Genomic DNA, 19,976 nt, shown 5'->3' with positions numbered 1-19,976 from the left:
AGTATCTGACAGGCAGCATCCTCCACTGCAGAAAGGGCTCCAACAAAGTCATGACAAGAATTTTACAAGCATGTGTTCATAATCTTTGCCATTTGAGACTTGAGTTGCTTAAGGACTGAATGAGGTCCCTGAGGCGTTTTTTTGGTTAGCAAGCATTTCAGCATCCCACAGCATGGTTGTTATCTCAGGAAATAAATACTGACCTTATAAAGGGGGAAAATTTTACTCCTTTTACCAGTAAGATGGAACTTGTTGTTTCATCAGCTTAAGAATCCACAAAATTAGAACTGTTGTATATTGAGCAATTGTACTGCCCTGTTCTGGTTTTTGTTTTGAAATTGGTCATTTTATGGTTCTGGATTTCTTCTTAATCCTCAAGTCAATGTGTGTTTTCATAGCTCATTAACTTGGTCAACCTAATATTTTATTCATCACTCCTTTATCTGATTGTACATTTCCCAGACCAGAGGTTAAAATAGTCTGGCCTGCCTGGTTAGATTGTGTTTCAGATTCAGGTACTTGAGGGTGTTCAGAGGAGGGAAGGGCTGGATGCTGGGAGGAGTGACTGGGGACTCTGGGCTTGTCTGGTTCAGAGAAAGAAGGCTGAGGGATGAGCTAGTGGATCTCTGCAGCTTCCTGAGGAGGGGACACAGGGGGATGCTGAGCTCTTCTCCCTGGGATTTAATGTCAGGATTCATGGGAGCTGTCCAAAGCTTTTATCAGTCAGGTTCAGCCTGGATACTAGGAGACTGTTTTATACCAAGTGGGTGGTCAAACACTGGAAGAGGCTTCCTAGAGAGGCCCTAATGCTCTTTAATATGACAATGCCATAACTTCTGTTCAGCCCTGAAGAGGTCAGGCCCATGGACTCTAGTATCACTGTAGGTCCCATCCAAATGGAAGTTTTCTTTCTGTTTATATATCACATGCAAAACCATGTTTGAGGAAATGAGTCACGGGTCATTTGCTAATAATGATTTCCATATTTGCTACTTACCTGAATAATCTTACTATTAATGACTTCCATATTAGCCACTCACCTGATTAATCTTTCTTTTGACAGGCATACCTGTGTAGTGATTAATGTTCTCTACAGGAGAACAGTACAGGATTGTTAAGTGGCTCATTGTATGATTCAGAGGTTGTTTGGTTAATGAAAAGTCAAATATAGAGTCATAGAATCATTGATGTTGGAAGAGACCTTAAAGACCATCAAGTCCAACAGTCAACCCAGTACCACCACTGTGTTCACCTTAGAACCACATCCTGAGGTTTTTGGAACAGTCCCGGGGAGGTGACTCCACCACTTCCCTGGGCAAGCCTGTTCCAGTGCTTTGCTGCCCTTTCCATGGAGAAATTCTTCCTATTGTCCAAACTTCCCCTATCCCTTTGTAGTTTAGGATATGACTTGGGCTGATGCAGAGATGCTTCTCCAGTGATGAGGCAGAGCTGTGCTGGTCATGCAGCTGAGTGGGAAGCATAGGATTGCAAACAGGAAGATTATCCTGTGTTTCTCTGAACTCAGTCCCAGAGGAGCCATGTCCTACCACATCCATGCCCATTCCCACCCATGCCCAAAGGATGTTGGACAGTCAACCCTATCCATGTGTTTGGGATAGAGACACCTTTACCAGCAGGAAATGAGCAACCATGTCCGAGCTCTGAACTCTCATCAAATGGGATTGGGCTTTGTCACCTCTGGCAGCGCTGCATTTAAAACTGTTTTTTGTTTCTAATAACTTAGTCACTGATTTTTCAGCTCAAAATCCCTTTGGAGCATGTTATCCCACCAAGGAAGTGACTCAGAGTGTCACTCAGAGTGCAGGATTTGCAAATTGTGATCTTGTCCAATTTATTATTTTGGTGAGAGAGTAGTGGGGAGAGGTGGTGAATAATTTTGGAAGCTTTTGGAGGAGCAGAGCAGAGCGGAGCCGAATTCCCTGCAGCTAGAGGAGGATTAAGGAGATTAGTGCTGGAGCATGTTTGGTGACTCAGTGTGTTAGGAGAAGCCTCCTAGAGACTGCACCAGGATATGCTGCTTTGGGGTGTGGTTTTCTGTCCAGAGGTTCTGTTGCTGCTTCCCAGTGTTTAAATGCATCGTTTATTCCTGCAGGTCTTCCAGGAAGATTGAGTTGTTGTCATTTGGACTCTCTGGGATATGGGCAAATAATTGAAGATTTCACAATTAAATGTTACAGTTAAAATTGCCTTTGGTAAAGCACTAGCTGTTGGGAGATAAAGTGACTTCTCCCCTTTCATTTATGATATTTCAGTCAATGTCTCCAGAACCAAAATCTTATTGCCTGAGCCTACTTTGCAGTCTGCACCTTTTCTTGCAATGGCTCCCTACTGCCAGAGGTTAGATGGGATATTGGGAGGAATTTTTCCCTTTGAGGGTGATGAGGCACTGACCCTGGTTGTCCAGAGAAGCTGTGGCTGCCCCATCCCTGGAAGTGTCCAAGGCCAGGTTGGATGGGGCTTGGAGCAACTTGGGATAGTGGAAGGTATCCCTGCCTGTGGCAGGGGTTTGGAATGAGATGAGCTTTAATGTCCCTTCCAACTCAAACCACTCTGTGATTCTAATGATGAATTTCCACACTCCAGGGAAGGCTGTGCAGTGCCACTGATGTAGATGACCATCTTTTTTAGGCCTCCTGAGCTGGCAATCTCCTCCCAAAGATTACTTAAAAAAAAATTACTATCTCCTTTTTGAAATAAACAGACCAGTTCAGTTTTACCAGTAATTTCCAAGCTATGAGAAGAACAGTTGGGATTCATCTGCAAGTCAAATGACTTTAAAGTTGATGATTAGTGAAGAAACAAACTAAAACCTGAGTGGAGAAATGATGCCTCATGTGTCTTCATGTCTTGTGCTGCTAATGAGAAAGGTGTGGGATGCTATGAAGAAATAAATGCACTTGGTTCCCCTACAAAACTCTTGACAATGACCCTGCTTGTCATCCATGTCTGGGTATGCCCAGGAGACGTTTCCTTGTCATCTGTGCAAGAGGAAACAGAAATTCAAGGAACTCATCAGCCCCTTGACAGGATTTTACTCACAAGTGCAACTATACTTCACAAGAGGTCTTGCATTTCCTCATTCCTGTATTTCAGTCCTCCAGATGTGTCACGGCTGGGACAAGTGCTGTAAAGTCTGATGCCACTTTGCATGTGGTGCCACAAAGCCTCCTCTCCTTTTTATTACTACCAAAGAAATAATTGACTGTGTGGTAACAGTGAGGTTGCAAACAGCAGATATGATCTCAGGGATGTGTGGCTGCTGTGGCTTGTAGTTCATTTTGGACAAAATGTGGTAGAGATATTTAATATCAGAGATTCACAGACTGGTTTGGGTTGGAAGGGGCATTAAAGCTTATCTTCTCCCACCCCCTGCCATGGGCAGGGACACCTTCCACTAGACCAGGCTGCCCTAAGCGCCATCCAACCTGGCCTTGAACACTTCCAGGGCTGGGGCAGCCACAGATTCTCTGGGAAACCTGTGCCAGGGCCTCTCAGCACCCTTTGAGTAAAGAATTTATTCCTAAAATTTAACCTAATGCTTCCCTGTTTCAGTTTAAAACCATTGCCCCTTATCCTGTCACCATTTGCCCACATGAAAGCTCCCTCCATTTATGGCATTTGCTCCACAATAAATACATTCTCTGTGTGTTTTGTTTGTTGATTTCCACAGGTGGTGAAGAAGTGCCCCAAGTGCCTCAGTGATGTGAAGAGGAAGCGATTAGTCCAAGTTTTCTTCTGGTCCTGATCCCACCTGCAGAAAGGGCAGGAAGCCCTTTGTGCCAGCAGAAGGCAGTGGCTGTGCTCTGGCTCTTGCTGAGCAGGAGCAGGATGGAGGTTCCTTTAAATCCCTGTGAGCATTGTCTCTGGATTACGAGCTGAGCTCCAGCACAGGTTGTTTTCTGACAAAGGTGATCAAGCCTGAAAGGTCTCACTGCAGGGGACAAAGCAGAACGTTGTCCTTTGTTAGAGCTAAGAAAGTTTGGTTGTTGTTTTTTTTTTTTTTTTTTTTTTTTTTTTTTTTTTTTTTTTTTGTTTGTTTGTTTGTTTGTTTTTGTTTTTTTGTTTTTTTGTTTTTTTTTTTTGTTATTTTATCCTCTGAATTCTCCTGTGGCTACTCTTAGGCTGAAGTTTTATATCCTGGGGGCAGCTGTCATTTATAAGCCCTTCAAGTAATACCAGATCATGGAAAAACCCCAGAAATGCTCCTACAATGGAACTGAGCTGGCTAAGGAGGCCATCCCTACTGGTGTTCCTGGAAGAGGTGATTCACGTTCACTGCAGTTTGGCAGCAGCCACTGTGTCCAATAGCAGAAGATACTGAAAGGATCATTTTTTACAGATCAATTCCATTGGTGGATGGTGAGCAGAAGCTGCTGTGCACCCCAAAGCCTGATTCCATCAGCCACCATGGTGGGATTTTTTGGAATGTGCTTCTAAGGAGGCTTTATTCTTCATTCAGGGCTGGTATTTCCATGTTGCCTGTATTACCTAATTTGCTTTCCAAGAAGATGAAGAAGGAACTAAATGTTTTAAAACTTTTAAATTAATCAAGCTAGATGGGTTAAAAAAAATTCCTTAATACTTCCACTCTCTGTGAGTAGTGGGTGTAAGTGGTTAACCTAAAAAATTGTATCAATTTTAAATCTTATGTAGCTGCTGTAAAATAGAGCGTAAAATAAAACAATTTTGTCTAAATTTGATTTGGTTTGGTTTAAAAAATAAAGGAATTTAAAAAAAAACATTGGACAAAAACATTGGATATTGAGTCCTAAGGGGCCCTGGAAGGAGCGAGTGGAAAGGTTGTACCCTGTAGGTGATTTTCATATCAATGGAATTTAGAAAGTTTTATGTTAATAAAATTTTATTCCTAATAAAATTTAAAAGTCAGCTGCATTTTAACAAAGTTTCCTATTTCCCCCGGTTGTAGAATTCAAACCCAGTGTTGCTTCAGATCTCAGAGTTGCTGGCAGTGAAATGGGAACTTTTGAACTTCATTAACAATTAAAATAACAGAGGCTTAGGCAGGAATTGAGGTAGTTCTGGGCTATCATATATTCTGTCATGTTTAAATTTGTGGATGAATGTTACCTTCTAGCCATCTATCTATTCAGCAAAACAAGAATAAATAATGCAGATCAAGTCCTGGATGTTTCCAATATAAGTGGGGGAAATGACAGAAGAATGTTATGTAAATACAGGCGTGCTGTAGAAATAAACAAGAATATTTGGAGTGAGGCTGGGAGCAGTGAGCAGTAAAATGGCACGTATTGGTGGGTAGTTCAGTGCCTGGTCTCTCTCTCCCAGGAAAGCTGCAGCTGACTGCTCTTGCCGCTGGAGGGAAACCACAGCACAGCCATGAGCGCCCTCAGGGGCAGCGGCACCGCGGCTCTGCTCGCGTTTGCTGATGGAAATCATCTGCCATGGGCTGCAAAAATGCTGCCACATCCAGCCAGACAGAAGGAAGTACTTGAAAAGTATTGTGAGGTTTGAATTGCCTCATACGCTTGGGAAGGGGTCGACTGGGACAAATATTATGATGCTGTTTTTTCCCCTCAGCTGAACTAGTTTAAAGTTGTGCTTTTTCCTGGAGTTGTTTTAGTCTGAAGACTATTCTAACCTCCGAGAGCAGAGAAACAATGATAAGAATATCTTAGTGCCTTCCAGAGATTCAGAGCATGGGTGGGGGTGGAAGGGACCTCTGGAGATCACCCAGTCCAACCCCCTCTGCCAAGGCAGAGCCACCTGGAGCAGGGGACACAGGAATGCATCCAGGTGGGTTTGGAATGTCCAGAAAAGGAGACCCCACACCCTCCCTGGGCAACTGATCCACTGCTCTGCCCCCCTCCGTGGAAAGCTCTTCTTCACATTGAGGTGAAACTCCTTTAATTTCAGTTTATGGCTGTTGCTCCTTGTCTTGTTGCTGAGCACCATAAAAAGCCTGGCACTCCTTGGAAATATTTATGTGCATTGATGAGATCCCCTCTCAGCCTTCTCCAGACTAACCAGGCTCAGCTCCTGCAGTGTCTTCTCATCAGAGAAGCTCCAGGCCCTTCATCATCTCTGTGGCCTCTGCTGGATCCCCTGCAGTAGCTCCTTATCTTTCTTATTCTGAGGGGAAAACTTGCTGAGGGTACTTTCTACCCCTTCATCCAGGACATTCTATCCCTTTGTCCAGGGAACTCCTCTTCATCTCTTACTCTTCAGCTGAGGGATTATCTTGCTGAAGAGGTTTACAGTCACTGCCCTTCACTAGCTGAACCCACCCAGACAAGCTCTGAACCACCCCAGTGTCCCACCAGTACATCTGCCAGTGCAGATGGGTTTGGTTTGGGGTGGGTTTGGGTTTGATGCTGATTTCTGGTGCAGTGGGAATTGCACTGCAGTGGATCTGGGAATCAATCCCTGCTGTCGGTGGCTGGATCCATCCAGGACAGATGGAGGCTAATGGCTACTGGAGATGGGAGAACTGGATGAGCTTTGGGTCCCCCTCAACCCAAACTATTCTGTGATTCCAGGAGACTTTGAAGAAGAGGGTCCTCAGGACTGTTCTGTCATCTGAAAACTTGCTGAATTTACAAGAAGGAAAGACAGCAACAGTTAATTACTTATAAAGAACAGAAAGCGAAAAAACTGTTTCAGAAAAATCTGTATTGCTTTAGGCGCTTAGGGGAACTGATACAAATTATTTAATGCTTGGGGGGACAGAAACCTATTTTGGACACTCCTTGCTGATTTTCAGAAACAAATGACACATGGCTTACAGATCATTAAGGAAGTAGATACTAATTTTTTGATTGCCTCTGCATTGCAGTGCTATGACTAGACCTTGTCTGAAATTTTAGTGGTGTGTCATTGAACAAACCTTTCCTGCTGTTTCCCCCCACCCCCCCCAACAGCTGAAAGGACTCACAAAAGAGATAAAAATCAGCAAAGTAAAATGTTTAATCAGGAAAGATATGAGCCCTGCCTTTGGCTGGGAAAGTGGTTACTGATGGGAAGTGAGGGGATTATTTGCTTTGCTGAATTTTCTATGAATATAACAAGAAACCTTATTTTACAAGAATAGTTTCGGAAGGTGGTGCTGTTGGGCACCTGGAGTGTGAAACTGCCCTGTATAGTGAAGGGGAGGTGAAATCAGAGCCATGGTAATATGATGCTGAATTCCTTTTCTATGCTACCTCCACTGGTCAGAGTCAGTAGTGAGTTGTGTTGCTGCTTTCTGGTAGTCAGGTGGTGACCCATAAACCCATTCTGGGAGGTTTGTTGGACCAACAAAAGAACAGAGAGAAAAAGATTATTCAAACATCATTGTTCCACCACACTCCTTTGGAGTCTGGGGAAGTTGTCTGGGGAAGCCCTTTCTGTCCCATTAACGTGGTGTTTCACTCTCTAGGAGCATCCATCTGACACATTTTTGTCGTTATCAAATTCACAACAAAAATAATTGTTGATAAGGCATCCCAGTCCAGCAAGCAGCTGCGGATTTGGAGTTTCCTGGAGCATTGTGTCCATCCCAGCAGGGGCATGGCTGGGACACAGGGACTGCCACAGGTGCCATTCAGGATGTAACCACCTGCTATTGTTTCATACACCTCGTGGGTTCCATGTGAAATCCAGGGACAGAAAACTGAAACTGAAACACATGTGTTTCTGCCTGTGGAGAAGGAAATGCAGCTCCTGGGTGGTCAAGCCTCAGGCAGGGGGATCCCACTGAAACTCTCCAGCTGGGTGAGCCCAGAGCAGGACTTCCTACTGCATCTAGTCTAGTGGGAAGTTTCACCCTATAAAACATCAAGGGGCTGTGCCTCAGTGCCAGTGCAGGGCTGGGAGATTAGTTGATTAATTAGTAAGATGATGCACACTGATGAAGCAAATCCCAGCAGTCCTTGGCTCAGGGATTATGTCAAAATGAGTTACAAATCATCAGGATTACTTTGGACAGCTACAAGGGATCGAGATAAACAAGTAGTAAAATGAAAAACTACTTTAGGCTGGCCTCTGAAAATCACCTGTTCTGTGTAAAGTGCAAATAAACACAGCCCTGACCCTGCTGTTGGACTGTAGTACTGACCCTCTTTGGCTGCTGCAGGAGTCAGAGGATTTTTTTTAACCAACTGGGTAGAAATTGATCTTACTGAAATGAGCTTTGGATTCCTCCTGACCATTGGGGTTTCCTTCTCCTTCTGGGTAATGGAGAACTGGGTTTGATTTTCTTGGTGAATGGTGTGTTTAGCTCTTGTAAGTCTGATCTTTAGGAGTGTTCAAATAAAGTCCACTAGATTCTCCATCTGCAGCCCCAGTGGCTGAGAGCTGAAGGCAAGAGGCAGAAGGCAGATGCAGAATTGTTAATTCTCTGTAGTGATTTGCAAGAGGAGCTGGCTGCTGACTCCTGAGGAGAAAAACCTCTATGTCCTATCAGGTCCTCACTGTGGTTCCCTCATCCTTGCAAAGACTTGCATTTGCTTTTTGGGTATTTGCTCTGGATTTGACTGTTCACCAATGTCTGTTCAGAGGGAATCTGGTGACACAAAGCAGGACAAAGTGCAGGAGTCTCGTGTCTTGAAGCACAGGCAATGGAACACACAGTCTGCCGGGGCTGTACCTGCAAGGCTGAGTTCAGTTTTCATTTGAATCCTTGGGGTCTGACTTATAGCACTGTCACCTGTAAGGGATTTCTGACCTCCTTAGCTGCCGGACGTTGTTATGCCACGAAAGGTGCCTGTGTTTAGTGCTACGGCTGGAATTGGTGCTCGTGGCAGAAGAGGGTTGAAGTTCGGGGCCGGCTTTGGGAATGCAGTGCCCAAGCACTGACGGTCGGGGCTGTTTTGGCAGGGTCAGTGGCCTCGGAGGGCGCGGGACTGGGATGGGGTCTCGTCCCGGAGCCCCCGGACAGAGCCGGAGAGATGCTTCCCACAGCGCCGGTTCACCGCCCGCAGCCACGGCCAGAACCGGCCGCTCGGGGCTGCCTTTGACGGGGCAAACTGTGCCCTCACAGCGAGAGGCAACTGCTGTTACTGGGAAGTTATTTGGCGTTTACAGCCAGGGAACAGAATGTTCGCAGGGGAATTTCCCTCCCTTTCCCCTTGCCAGAAAACAATTCCTCATCAAACCCCTGTAAAACCTACAAAGCTTTGAAAAACTGTGCGAATCCCACTCGCCTCCTTCCTCCATACAGGTAAACGAACTCAATTGCTCTAAAAGCTTCACTTTTAGAGGCAAATGCAGAAATGAGAGCGAAAGCGCCGCTGGGGTGAGGGAGGGCGCCGGGACGCGAAGGCGGAGGCGGTGCCGCCGCGGAGGGGGATCGGGAAGGGCTCGGGGGCTGGGATGGAGTCGGGGGGGGCCGGGATGGAGCAGCGATGTCACCTCCCCTTGCCCACGAGGGGTCTTTCCCGGGGGCCGGTCTATAAAGACGCTGCTGGCCGCGGGGAGCGGAGCGGCGCGGAGGTGAGAGGCGGAGGTGCGGTGAGCGGAGCGGGTCCCGGAGGATGGGATGGGGAGGGAAGAGGAGGGAAGGGAGACCTTGGTTGCTTCCCCACCAGCTCCTGCTCCCTCTCGTCTGCGGTGGGCCGGGGTGATTTCCCTCCCCCGGGCGATTCCTGGACGTGCCTGGCGCTGCATGGGTGCCCGGCAGTGCTCAGAGCCTCCCATCCCCAGCCGCTCTAAGGCTCCTCTCCGTCCCTGCGCCGGCATCTCCCTCGAGAAAGGGCTGACTCGGGGGAAAGCAGGCGAGGAAACCCAGTCTTTCCCAACAGCCCTTCCCAATCAGCCTTTACCTATCAGCCCTTCTCCATCTCCCTCTGTTCTAACGCTGGCTGCTTGGGTTGAACCTGCTGCTGCAGAGGAGCTCCAGCCCAGCCAGCAGCAACCCCTGAGGAACCCTCTTTATCTCCCCAGGTTTCTGATCCTGGTGTTCAGGAGCCCGCGGTGCGATGCCATCCTGCCACGTGCCCAGTTTGAGGCATCCATCCAAGGTAACAGAGCTTCTGCTGTCAGCTGGGCACGTGGGCTTTGAAAAGGAAAGGGAGGATAAACAAGCTCTGGGATTCAAGTCCTATCCTGAGCGTCTGGGTTTCCAAAAAGTGTTAAAGATCCTAGGGAGCATGCTCTGTATCTGCTAGTTTGGGAAACTTCCCTTCTGCTTCTTGGTTTGCTAAGGTGTCTCTTACTGCTGGAGCTGCTTCAAGTTCTGAATGAGGGAAACTGGGCTCCGAGGGCATCACAAATGGGTTTGGGAAGGATGCTCTGTCACCTGGGATGGCAAAGGAGGGCGGTAACTGGTCCTTGGGCTGGGAACAGCGGGAAGAGAACAATTTCTTGTATCTACAACAATAACAAGTTCTGTAACAGCAGCAGCCGCGTTTGCTGCTCCCGCCTCTGCCTGAGGATGAGCTCAGGGATCTTTGCGCTGTCTTTGCCGTAGTGGATGTTCCCCCCTCTCCTCCTTTTGCTGGCTAAGCTCACCTGCGACGCCCAGCCCACGTACCAGTGGAAGGACGCTGTGACGAGCCAGAGGATCACCTGCCAGCAGTGCCCGCCGGGGACCTTCGTGAAACAGCACTGCTCCAGGGACAGACCCACATGGTGCGAGCCCTGCCCCGATCTGCACTACACTCGCTACTGGAACTACCTGGAGAAGTGCCGCTACTGCAACGTCATCTGCGGGGAGAATCAGGTGGAGGTGCAGCAGTGCAATGCCACGCACAACCGCGCCTGCCAGTGCCAGCAGGGCTACTACTCCAACATGGAGTTCTGCATCAGGCACTCCGAGTGCCCGCCGGGCTCTGGGGTTGTGAAGCCGGGTAAGTACCCAGACGGGAACTGGGCATCCTCACAAGGCTGCTGACACGCCCCAAAAATCTCCCCTGGAGATAAAAATCAAGGACAAATGCAGCAGCCAAATACAGCAACCAGTGCTTGCCCATAGCCTGACCGACTCCCTTCTAGCTCTGGTGCTGGCACAGTGCCACCCTTGCTGGCACGCTCCTGCTTCTTTGCCAAGGAGGAATTTGGTTGGGTTTTCCCCAAGCTATCACTTTGAAAGCCTTTGAAATCCCCAGCAGCACATTTCGATGGAATGTGCAAATCCCAGTTACCTCCCTCACCTGCCACAACAGGCAGAGCCAGGCAGTGACTTGGCCGTCCCTGGAGCAGCCACCGGCCCTGTTCCACAGACAGGTAGGAAGGATCCATCATCTGCTCCCTTCTCGCATAGGCAGCCCGGGAGATGGGAATGCTGATTATCTGGGCTGAAAAAGGCGGCTGATGAAGTAAGGGAGGGGCTGGTGGATATGTATAGCTCTGGGGCCGGGTTCTGTGGTTTTTCATTGAGCAGTTTGGAGAGGTTGTGTTGAAAACACATAGTGGACACCCAGCCAGGCTCCAAATCCACAAAACCAGCTTTGTTTTGACTCCAGAGTCTGAGACTCCGTCTCCTTGTGTGATCTAAGTCACAAGATATTTTAGGGAATTTATTCGCCTGTTGTTTCCCTGGTACAGATTTCTCTGGTCCTTTAGTTACTCTGAATGCGTGCAAACTCATCAATCACTGAGGACCAGGCCCTGCCTGGAAACCACAGTAGGGGACAGCAAACCAGTGTGGGCAGCACCAGCAAAACCAGCAGCATCTTGCTTTACTTTGAAGTGGGGAGGCTTTTGAAATGTGGAGGTTTTTGAAGCATGGATTCTTTTTAAGTCCTTCCATGTGTGGCATGGAAGAGCTTCAGGCTCACCAGCCAGAGGGAAAGTATCTGTTGTCTTCAGCTGATATTTATGATTGAGATTTGGGGCTTAATTTTCTATAGGACGTGACAAAACACAGTAACACAGCAAAGAGGGAAGAAGATCTCCAAGCATTACAGGGAAGCACTTTGAAATTAAACATGAAATTTGTCTGGAGGGTTGGCTTTAGGACTGAGGAGTCATGCAAGCAAGCTGGGTGTTTGAGGAGAAGCTGGGGTTTTTTTGTCATTATTATTTATTTTTTGGAAATGTCTTCTTGTGTGGGGAGGATTGCACCTCAGCTCAGCCACCTGAATACCACAGCAAGGACTGAGTGTCCAGTGTGGTGGGCAGAGCCCTGGACCTGCCAGTGCTGGCGTCTGGATAGGCAGAGTTTGCTGGTGTTGGGGTTGGATGAGGGCTTTGATCCATGTGCAATCGCCCTGGCCAAACCAACTTCTTTGGGATTTCCCATTTGCAAGTAGTGGCTCAGATGTTGGGGGTTATGGCTGGGCCTTAAAATCACAGAATGGTCTGGGCTGGGAGGGACCTGAAGGATCAGACTTCGGGGAAAGTCTAAAGGTGGCAACAACGTAGAAACTGCTTATAATTTGATTCGTGAAGAGGTGGTGAAAGGGGTGGGGAATCTCCTGCCCCCAGAGCCCTCCCCTTTGTTCCCAGGGAACAGGAGAGTTGCTCGGTGCAATCCTGCCTGTGTGCCATCATCCGTGTGACACAAGGGAAGCGCTGGCCCAGAGCCAGGGGGAGCAGTGACAGTGCAGCCAAGGACAGCTGAACTCTCATCTCCCTCCAGAGACTTTTACTTTCACTTGGTCGGGAGCCTGTGACTCTGGGAAGAAGGGTTCTGGGAACCCAAGGGCTGGTTTGACAGCTCAGCCACCAGCCTGGCTGCTGGCTCCTGCCTGGGAGGTGGCCTTTTCATAGTAGATGAGATGTCCTCTTGTCTTCTTATGTCTGTGTGCTGCTGACAATTTATCAGCACAGCCTTGGGAGAAAGCTGGGGGAAGCACTGCTGTTTGCCCTATGTGAGGATGTGCAATTCCCAGGGGAGATGCTGGCAGTGATCGTTTCCAAAACATCACCCTCATGTTCAAATGGTGTCTGGCATCATCCCCAGCTGCTGCCTCTGCCCCTGTGCCAGCTTGTCACCTGACAGTCCCCTTGTCTCCCCATGCACAGGTACACCCTTTGAGGACACCCAGTGCCATGACTGCCCCCAGGGCTTCTTCTCCTCCAACTCCAGCACCAGTCCATGCCAGCCACACCAGGACTGTGAGCAGCAGGGGAAGGTGACCAACGTGCAGGGCAACAAGTACCATGACACCCTCTGCATGTCCTGCAGGCTGGGGAAAGGCAACAGCACACAGGGATCAGGTGAGCCATGGGCACAAAGTGCCAGGACTGATGTTGTCAGGGCAAGGGCAAACTTCCTTGTGACTTTCTCCTCCTTAGACGCAAAATGAGGTGAAATGGCTTGTAAAAGCATGGAGTGATCCATAATTAATAATAACTATGGATAAAATAGTAATTCATCTCCTTCCAGTGTCAGTCCCATAGAACAAGGACAGGGTGCTGGGCTTAAGCAACAGTCACTGCACAGTGACAACAAAGAGCTGACAGTGAAATCCTGCTGGATCTTACCAGGGACAGCTCGAGTGCTGGGGCAGTGTTTTGGCATCTGAGGCATCCGGCTTGGCTGCTGCCATGGTTCCTGCACTCCCTTTTCCTGGCTTCACCTGTTTTCTGGAAGCTTTATGGCAGCCACAGCCTGGTCTCACGCAGGTTGAGTGGAGCAGAGCCCAAGGTTCATCGGAGTTGAGTGTGTGTGGTGGGGGAACGTGGAGGCTTCCCCTCCAGCAGCTCTCGCCTCTCCATGCTCTCCTGGCGCCACCAGCACAGACATTTCTCCTTACAAAGCCTGACTCACACTATGAGCTCCCTGCCAGGCGTGTGATCCTGACACAGAGACTGGAAAGCTCCGTCAGCAGTGGGACGCAGTCCCGGGGTGGGGGACAGCCAGGTCAGAGCAGTGTCAGCAGCACGTGCGTCAGGCACCAGCCCCCGCAGCCAGACCAGCCCTTTGCAGATATTTATAGACAGAGGATGCCCCAGCAATGGGAACTGAAGGTTTTTTTTAGCTCCAGTTTATGATTCCTCTCAGAAGGCACAAGGGACCTGCTCATTGTCAGCCCGAGCCTGCTGGAGAGGCTGAGTCTGAGCAGTGGAGCTCAACCCGTTCCACTATAATCAGTGAAACTGTTTCAAGTTTGCAATGGCATGAAACTGGGCTAATCTCTCCCTGATTGAGTAATCCTTTAGCCTTGGCCCTTAAAAATTCTTTCTGTTTTCATTCCTGATGCTGGATGGACTCCAGCAGTTTCACCAGCTGGGACCGGATCTGTCCCATTCCAGTGCCCTGTCTGGGGCTGTGCTTAGGGCTGGTCCTGTTACAAATTTACAAATTCGCGTGGGAAAACAAAAACTTTTAGGAAAAAGAATGTGTAAATACTTACTGCAATTACTTCAGATTTGTCTAGACTTTTCCTCTATTCCCTGATGGGAGGAGCATGAAATAAATACATTGATTTTCTTCAGAACTTTTACACTTTGTTTTCCAACTGCCCCTTGTAGGGTGCATCACTGATAGGAAGTTCAGCCTTCCACTAGACCAGGTTGTTCCAAGGCCCATCCAACCTGGCCTTGAACATTTCCAGGCCTGGGGCATTCACCACCTCCCTGGGCAGATGTCCCACAGAGAGCTGTGCCCTGCTCCCCCGTGCCCCTTTAACCTCCGGGCTGTTTTCCCCCATCAGCTGCAGAAGGTGACGACTGCGAACAAGCCATGATAGACTTTGTGGTGTATCAGAACATCCCCGTGAAGAAGCTGAAGCGCCTTCAGCAGATCCTGGAGCACACGCCGAGGAAGCAGGCACGATGGACCAGGGCAGCCATCCAGGAGAAAGTCCGGGCTTTCCTCACTCACAGGAAGGAGGAGAACTCTGAAGTCACCAAGGAGCTGCTGGACGCGCTGCGCATGGTCAAGCTCCACTCCATTGAGGAGAAGGTCCGTGAGCGCTTCCAGCTGCCCTGAGAACATGAACTGGACTTTTTGGGTGCTCTTTCTTTTGGTTTTTATCTTCTGAGGCTTAATTAATTTATTCATCTTTCCAAACATAACTTGAAAAGTATGAGAGATGAATGATGGAGTGGCAGTGTGCCGTGGTAGCTGTGTCACTTGGGATGGGATGGGGTGGGATGGGACGGGACGGGACAGAGTGTGTGAGCAATAGCATCCTGTTGCCAGTGGCTGGGGCAGCTCCTGGGAACTCACCAGGTGTTGGAAACTGATTTTCCAATCCTCAGCAAGGGTCCATATTTTCAATTTCAATATCAGAAGAAAAACCTGCATCCAGGGTCATTATTTCTGGGGAAGAACACGGTCCCCTTTATAGAAAACCGTTTGGCTTAGTTTTAAACTGTAAGTTTGGGATTGTTGGGGGGTTTAGTCATTTAACAGTATTTCCCACAGAGGATTTGCTTGCATTTTTTTGTCATGCTTTTGTTTGAGAAGTGAGTTTGCTGCTGAGGCACAGGAAGGGGGAGGATGCCCCAAACTCACTGGTACAGCTGGCTTGAAATTTATTTCTTAACTACCTGTTTTTATACCATGTGTGAAAGATGTTTTCTAATGAAAGAAACCAAAGAAGTTATTTTATAGTACAACTCTCTGTCACCAGAGTCCTTTCCTAGTCTCACTTGGAGGTGGTGTTGGGAGTCCCAGACCATCATATCTGACCCTGCTTACCCTTGTCTGTGTTTTCTATGTGTTTTTCCACACGTTGGCATCCCTGTCCATGACAGGGCTTTGGAACAAGATGATCTTGAAGATTCCTTCCAACCCAAACCACTCTGGGATTCTGTGATCACACACCCTCAGCCACCCCCTGCCCCCCTGAGCCACGGTGAGGCTGTGTGCAGGGGGATGCAGACAGTTTGCACTGGGATTTATGGCCAGGGTGAAATTCATGTCTCTTGGGTCAGCTCAACTGTGTCCCCGCTGAGCCCCAGCTCTGTCTCCAAACCTGACTGTGCTCAGTCAGCCAAAGGCTGGGCTTGGGGCAGTTGTGCTGACTGCAGGAGGTTTTTTTGTAAACAGATGTTGCTTAGGGAAGTCAACAAGAGTAACACTCTCAGGCATTTCCCAGCCTGTAGCAATGATGATGCAGAGCTACATTTTATGCTGTGAATGAGTCTGACTTTTTACAGCTCTTTTTTAGTGGAGCAGATGCCAGGAATAGTTTGTGGTTCAGAAGAGGATATTTCCCCCCAGCTTGGAGCTGTTTAAAGCTCTCTGAAGCAAGTGCTACGTGAAAGTGCCCCCGCACTTCCCCTGGGCAAGGAAACTGCAGGGGGAAGAAGGGAATTTTACCCTCCCCTCGCTGCCCACAGACCCAACCCAAGCTCTTCCTGCTGCAGTGACAAGTTAATCCATGGCAGTCTGGATGACAGGGGATGATCCCAAGGGGCAGGGCTTGCCTCTTCACTGCTCCAGAGCTGGAGAGTCCCTGGATGTCTGCTCTCAACTGCCTGGCACCACAGGCTTGAAATGAGGATGCCAGGCTTGAACTGGGATCCCAGACTTGCAACATCATCTCACCCCAGTTTTGGGCTCTGAGGATGAAGCAGCTCATCGACCCTGGTGTTGTCCTGGGTCAGTTCAGCCAGGGAAGAAGAGGAGCAAATGGCTGAAAAGCAGCTGAGGGAAGCACTCACCACTCTGCATTGAGCCTGGGCTGATCCTGGGAATCCCCTCAGTCCTGGCAATCTCCTCAAAGCTTCATCAAACCTGGCCTTGAAATTCTGCCAAGGAGCTTCAAAGGGACCAGAACTCCCCAATGTTCAGTTCCCATATCTGATCTCTGCCCTCCCAGGCTGCTTTATGCCAGTGGGATGCAGCTCAGTCCCTGAGCCTCACTTAATCCAAGTCCTTGGCAGGAGTCAAATGCTGCTGCCATGGTCCAAGAGAAGCTGGGGCAGGAGATGAGGAAGGTTTCCATTGGAGCACTGTGAGAACTGAAGCACGGCTACAGCACTTTGCTCCAAGGCAGAGTGCGAGGCAGGACACCCAGTGTTGATGGGTTGAAGTCTGGAGCAGCTGGAGCCTCTGGCATTGGCTGCAGCTCCTTGATGGATTCCCATCTTGCTGCATTGCAGTTATCCTGACTCAGTATGAAGGACTTAGAATCTGAAGGGGAACAGGAATGGAAAGCTGGTGGTGCAGAAACTGCCTCCTACACCATCCTACACCTACACCTGGCTTCTTCAAATATGTATTTGCCATGGGAGTTGAGAGGGAGGGAAAACAGGAATATTACTGGCAAGATGCTGGTTTAGCTGTTTAGTTGGGTAATCTTTCCAGAGAAGAAAGTGTCTTTTCTGTGTATTTCTTTTTGTTGATAAAGGACCTCAGTGCTGAGGTGGAAGTCCCTGTGGGGCCTGGTGGCTGAGCTCAGGGTCCTTGGGACACTCCATGCTGTCCTTCGAGCTTCCTGTCCTTCTCACCAGGGACAAAAAACCCGGGGTGTCTGCTGGTGGCCTCCAGCAGTTGTGCAGTGAGACCCAAGGAGTCAGCTCAGTTCCCTGGGCTCCTGGGTGAGCTGTGGCTGCTCTGGTGGTGTCTCATGGCCAGGCACTCAGTGAAGATCCAGGTCCAACTAGGCGCTGGGAGAAGTAGAAGCAGAGCAGTTGTGGTCCAGCTGTGCTCAGTGTTAAAAACAAGGCCGAAAGACGGATTTTTAAAAGAATAATTAAAAAAAAATATAAAAATTGTTACAATAGTTTATTGTAACAAAAGGACTATTGGAACAGCAAAAGGGTTGGGCTACTCCTGAACCTCTTAGGACAAGCCAGCGTAATAATGTACGTATGGTACCATACGGGCACTTCCCCATTACGGCAACAGTGCCCCTCAGAGAAAGGCACTCCCTCACGCAGTCAGCCCCTTTTCTCCCTTCTTCCCGTGATTGGTGGATTTTTGGATCCTCGAGATGATTGGCTCGTTTTCCGGGGTTCTATTGGTCCTTAGCGGGAGCTTCTCTGGACCAATCATTTTTTCCCACCTTTGAGTGATTGGTCAGTTGCGTCCACCAATCATTGACCCGGAGCGATGTCCTGATTTGGATCCTACTGAGAGGGGAGAAGGATCCCTCCTTTCTTCTCTCTCTGGTGACAGCCTGGCAAATATTCTAACAACTCTTTAACTGTAACTTCTTACGCCCCTACTATTTAAAACTTATAATGACAATTTATATGAACTTGCAATCACAACTATACAAAACTTACAGTAACAACTGGTATAAAGCTACAGATGGAAATAACTCTTATGGGATACATAAACAATTGGTGACAGACACGTACAAAGTTACAAACAGGAATGGAAACTTACAAGATACATATCTATGCACTTAGAATTAAACCGTCTAACTTTAAACATTTATAGCACTCAGCGCTGTGCCCGCTGAGCAATGCCAGAGCCCAGCAGGTGATAAACACAGCCCGGGCAGTGATCCTGCTTCTCCCAGCACCCAACCTCCCCCTGGGCTGCCTTGGCCTGTAGGAGAGCTCAGGAAACAGTTTTCCTGCTGAATGCTGATGCAGAGGAGGGAAATTTGGGATCCTTTTCATTATTTTGGTTTTTTTTATTTAATAACCTGAGTGCTCCCCACCTGGATGCCAGCACAGATCCTTTGTCCCTTCAGACAGAGCAGATGCAGCAGTTGCTTTTACAGGCTTGCTCTCACATAGAGGTTTCCAGAGTTTATGTCCCACTGCTGTGACTCTGAGGGTCGCTACCCATGTGCAGGTGTGGAAGGGTGAGGAGAGCCACCAGCTACTCCCCATCCTGTCAGAAGTGATGCCTTGCCTGATCCCTGTGGCCCTGCCAGCACTGAATGAGGGTCCACCATTCCAACCCCCCTTAGGGGACCATGCCTGACACCCTTGTGCCTTGGCAGGTTGCAGTGGGGTCCACAGAGCTCAGCTTGGTGAAGCAGGAGAGTGCAGTTAAATAACAGGATGGCCCAGCCTGTGTCAGAGAGCTCTGCACTCACTGCCAGGCTTCCCCTGCCACTGGCCACTGCAGCACTGAGGGGCTGGCAGGGGATGATGCCCTGTGCCACCAGCAGCTTCCCAGCTTGGTGCCATCATCCTGACTTACTCTGCCAGGGTATCTCCTGAGCACCCACATGTTGTTATCGTGTTCCGTTCAGGGGATTTGGAGCCTCTCTTCAGGTCTTGCCCCAACCCTGGTCCCCTCATTGCCAAGTTAGGTGGAATTTCTGCACAGGGAATTTTCTTCTCATGTGGGCTCATAGGCAGGGTGACTGAGGAGGATCTTTCTGGTAAATATTAACCTTTAGAAGGGTGGCCAAACACCCCAGCACGTGAGTCCTGCTGGGCTTCCAGGAAATGGGCTTTGCTGGAAAAGCTGGGATTAGCACTGCATGGTGCCAGACCCAGCACTCCCCACCTCCGCTTCCACTGCCTGGCACCCAGACCACAGCAAGCCGATGACATTCTCAAACTACCTGTGGCTTGATCACAAGGTATTTCACCTTTTCAGTTAATTGACATTAAGAGGATAAAACCCCCTTTTGGTTTCCCCTGAAGTTTCCAAAGCCTGGAGAGAGAAGAGGAAGAGTCGGCAGCATGATCTTTTTTTCCCTGATGGTTTAAAAGACTTTCCTTGTAAGTTGTGGCAGACAAGAGCACATGGTAACATTTAAAAGTGGATGCAGTGCTATCCCAGGATGACTCAGACATTTAGCACACAAAAGATAATTTTCCAAATGCTACAAGCACTACATAAAATGCCATGCCCACGCTGTTCTCCACGTCAGGCTTCCCCTGCTGTTAAATGCTTAAACCCAGATAAAATCCCACAAAACCACTGGTTGGCCTAAAGTGCTGAGCTGGGTTAGGTTGGTGCCATGGGCTCCTGGGCCACCTGTTACCACAGCCAGGTGTGGCAATGACTCAGGCTGGTGGTGATGCCTCAAACCCCGGAGCACTGCCAGCAGGAGCTGACGTGGTCCCAACCTGCTCATGGCAGGAGCAGTTGGGACATGTTCTCTTCATCCAAGGAGAGTGCTGCAGGTGCTGGCCCAGCTGCAAAGTTTGTAATGGGCTAAAGGAATGACTAATTTGAGTGGAAG

At 48.8% G+C, this 19,976-nt stretch overlaps 2 protein-coding genes across 3 annotated transcripts in view; both read left to right on the top strand.

The window, feature by feature from the left end:
• Positions 1-4,691, top strand: part of RTEL1 (regulator of telomere elongation helicase 1) — a 45,894-nt gene extending 41,203 nt beyond the window's left edge. The window contains exon 35 of the mRNA XM_083872979.1: positions 3,692-4,691. Coding sequence (XP_083729105.1) covers positions 3,692-3,723 — 32 coding nt within the window. The 3' untranslated portion in view covers positions 3,724-4,691. The remainder of the gene's footprint in view (positions 1-3,691) is intronic.
• A 4,752-nt stretch (positions 4,692-9,443) lies between these two features.
• TNFRSF6B (TNF receptor superfamily member 6b) lies at positions 9,444-14,854 on the top strand (the record flags this gene model as incomplete). 2 transcript variants are annotated; one of them, XM_083873440.1, is made up of 5 exons in its annotated part: positions 9,444-9,468; positions 9,919-9,995; positions 10,445-10,823; positions 12,943-13,137; positions 14,577-14,854. In XM_083873440.1, exons 2-5 carry the CDS (start codon positions 9,954-9,956, stop codon positions 14,852-14,854), a joined length of 894 nt encoding a protein of 297 aa, XP_083729566.1. In that variant the 5' UTR covers positions 9,444-9,468; positions 9,919-9,953. The 2 variants fall into 2 exon arrangements, with proteins under 2 accessions (XP_083729566.1, XP_083729567.1); XM_083873441.1 differs by having other exon boundaries at positions 9,464-9,481.
• Positions 14,855-19,976: the final 5,122 nt, after the last annotated feature.

The sequence above is a fragment of the Zosterops lateralis genome, assembly GCF_965231275.1.
Source record: "Zosterops lateralis genome assembly, chromosome: 16".
NCBI classification, from domain to species: domain Eukaryota; kingdom Metazoa; phylum Chordata; class Aves; order Passeriformes; family Zosteropidae; genus Zosterops; species Zosterops lateralis.
The sequence above is the reverse complement of the archived record's forward strand: the minus strand, read 5'-3'. Positions and strand labels throughout refer to the sequence as shown.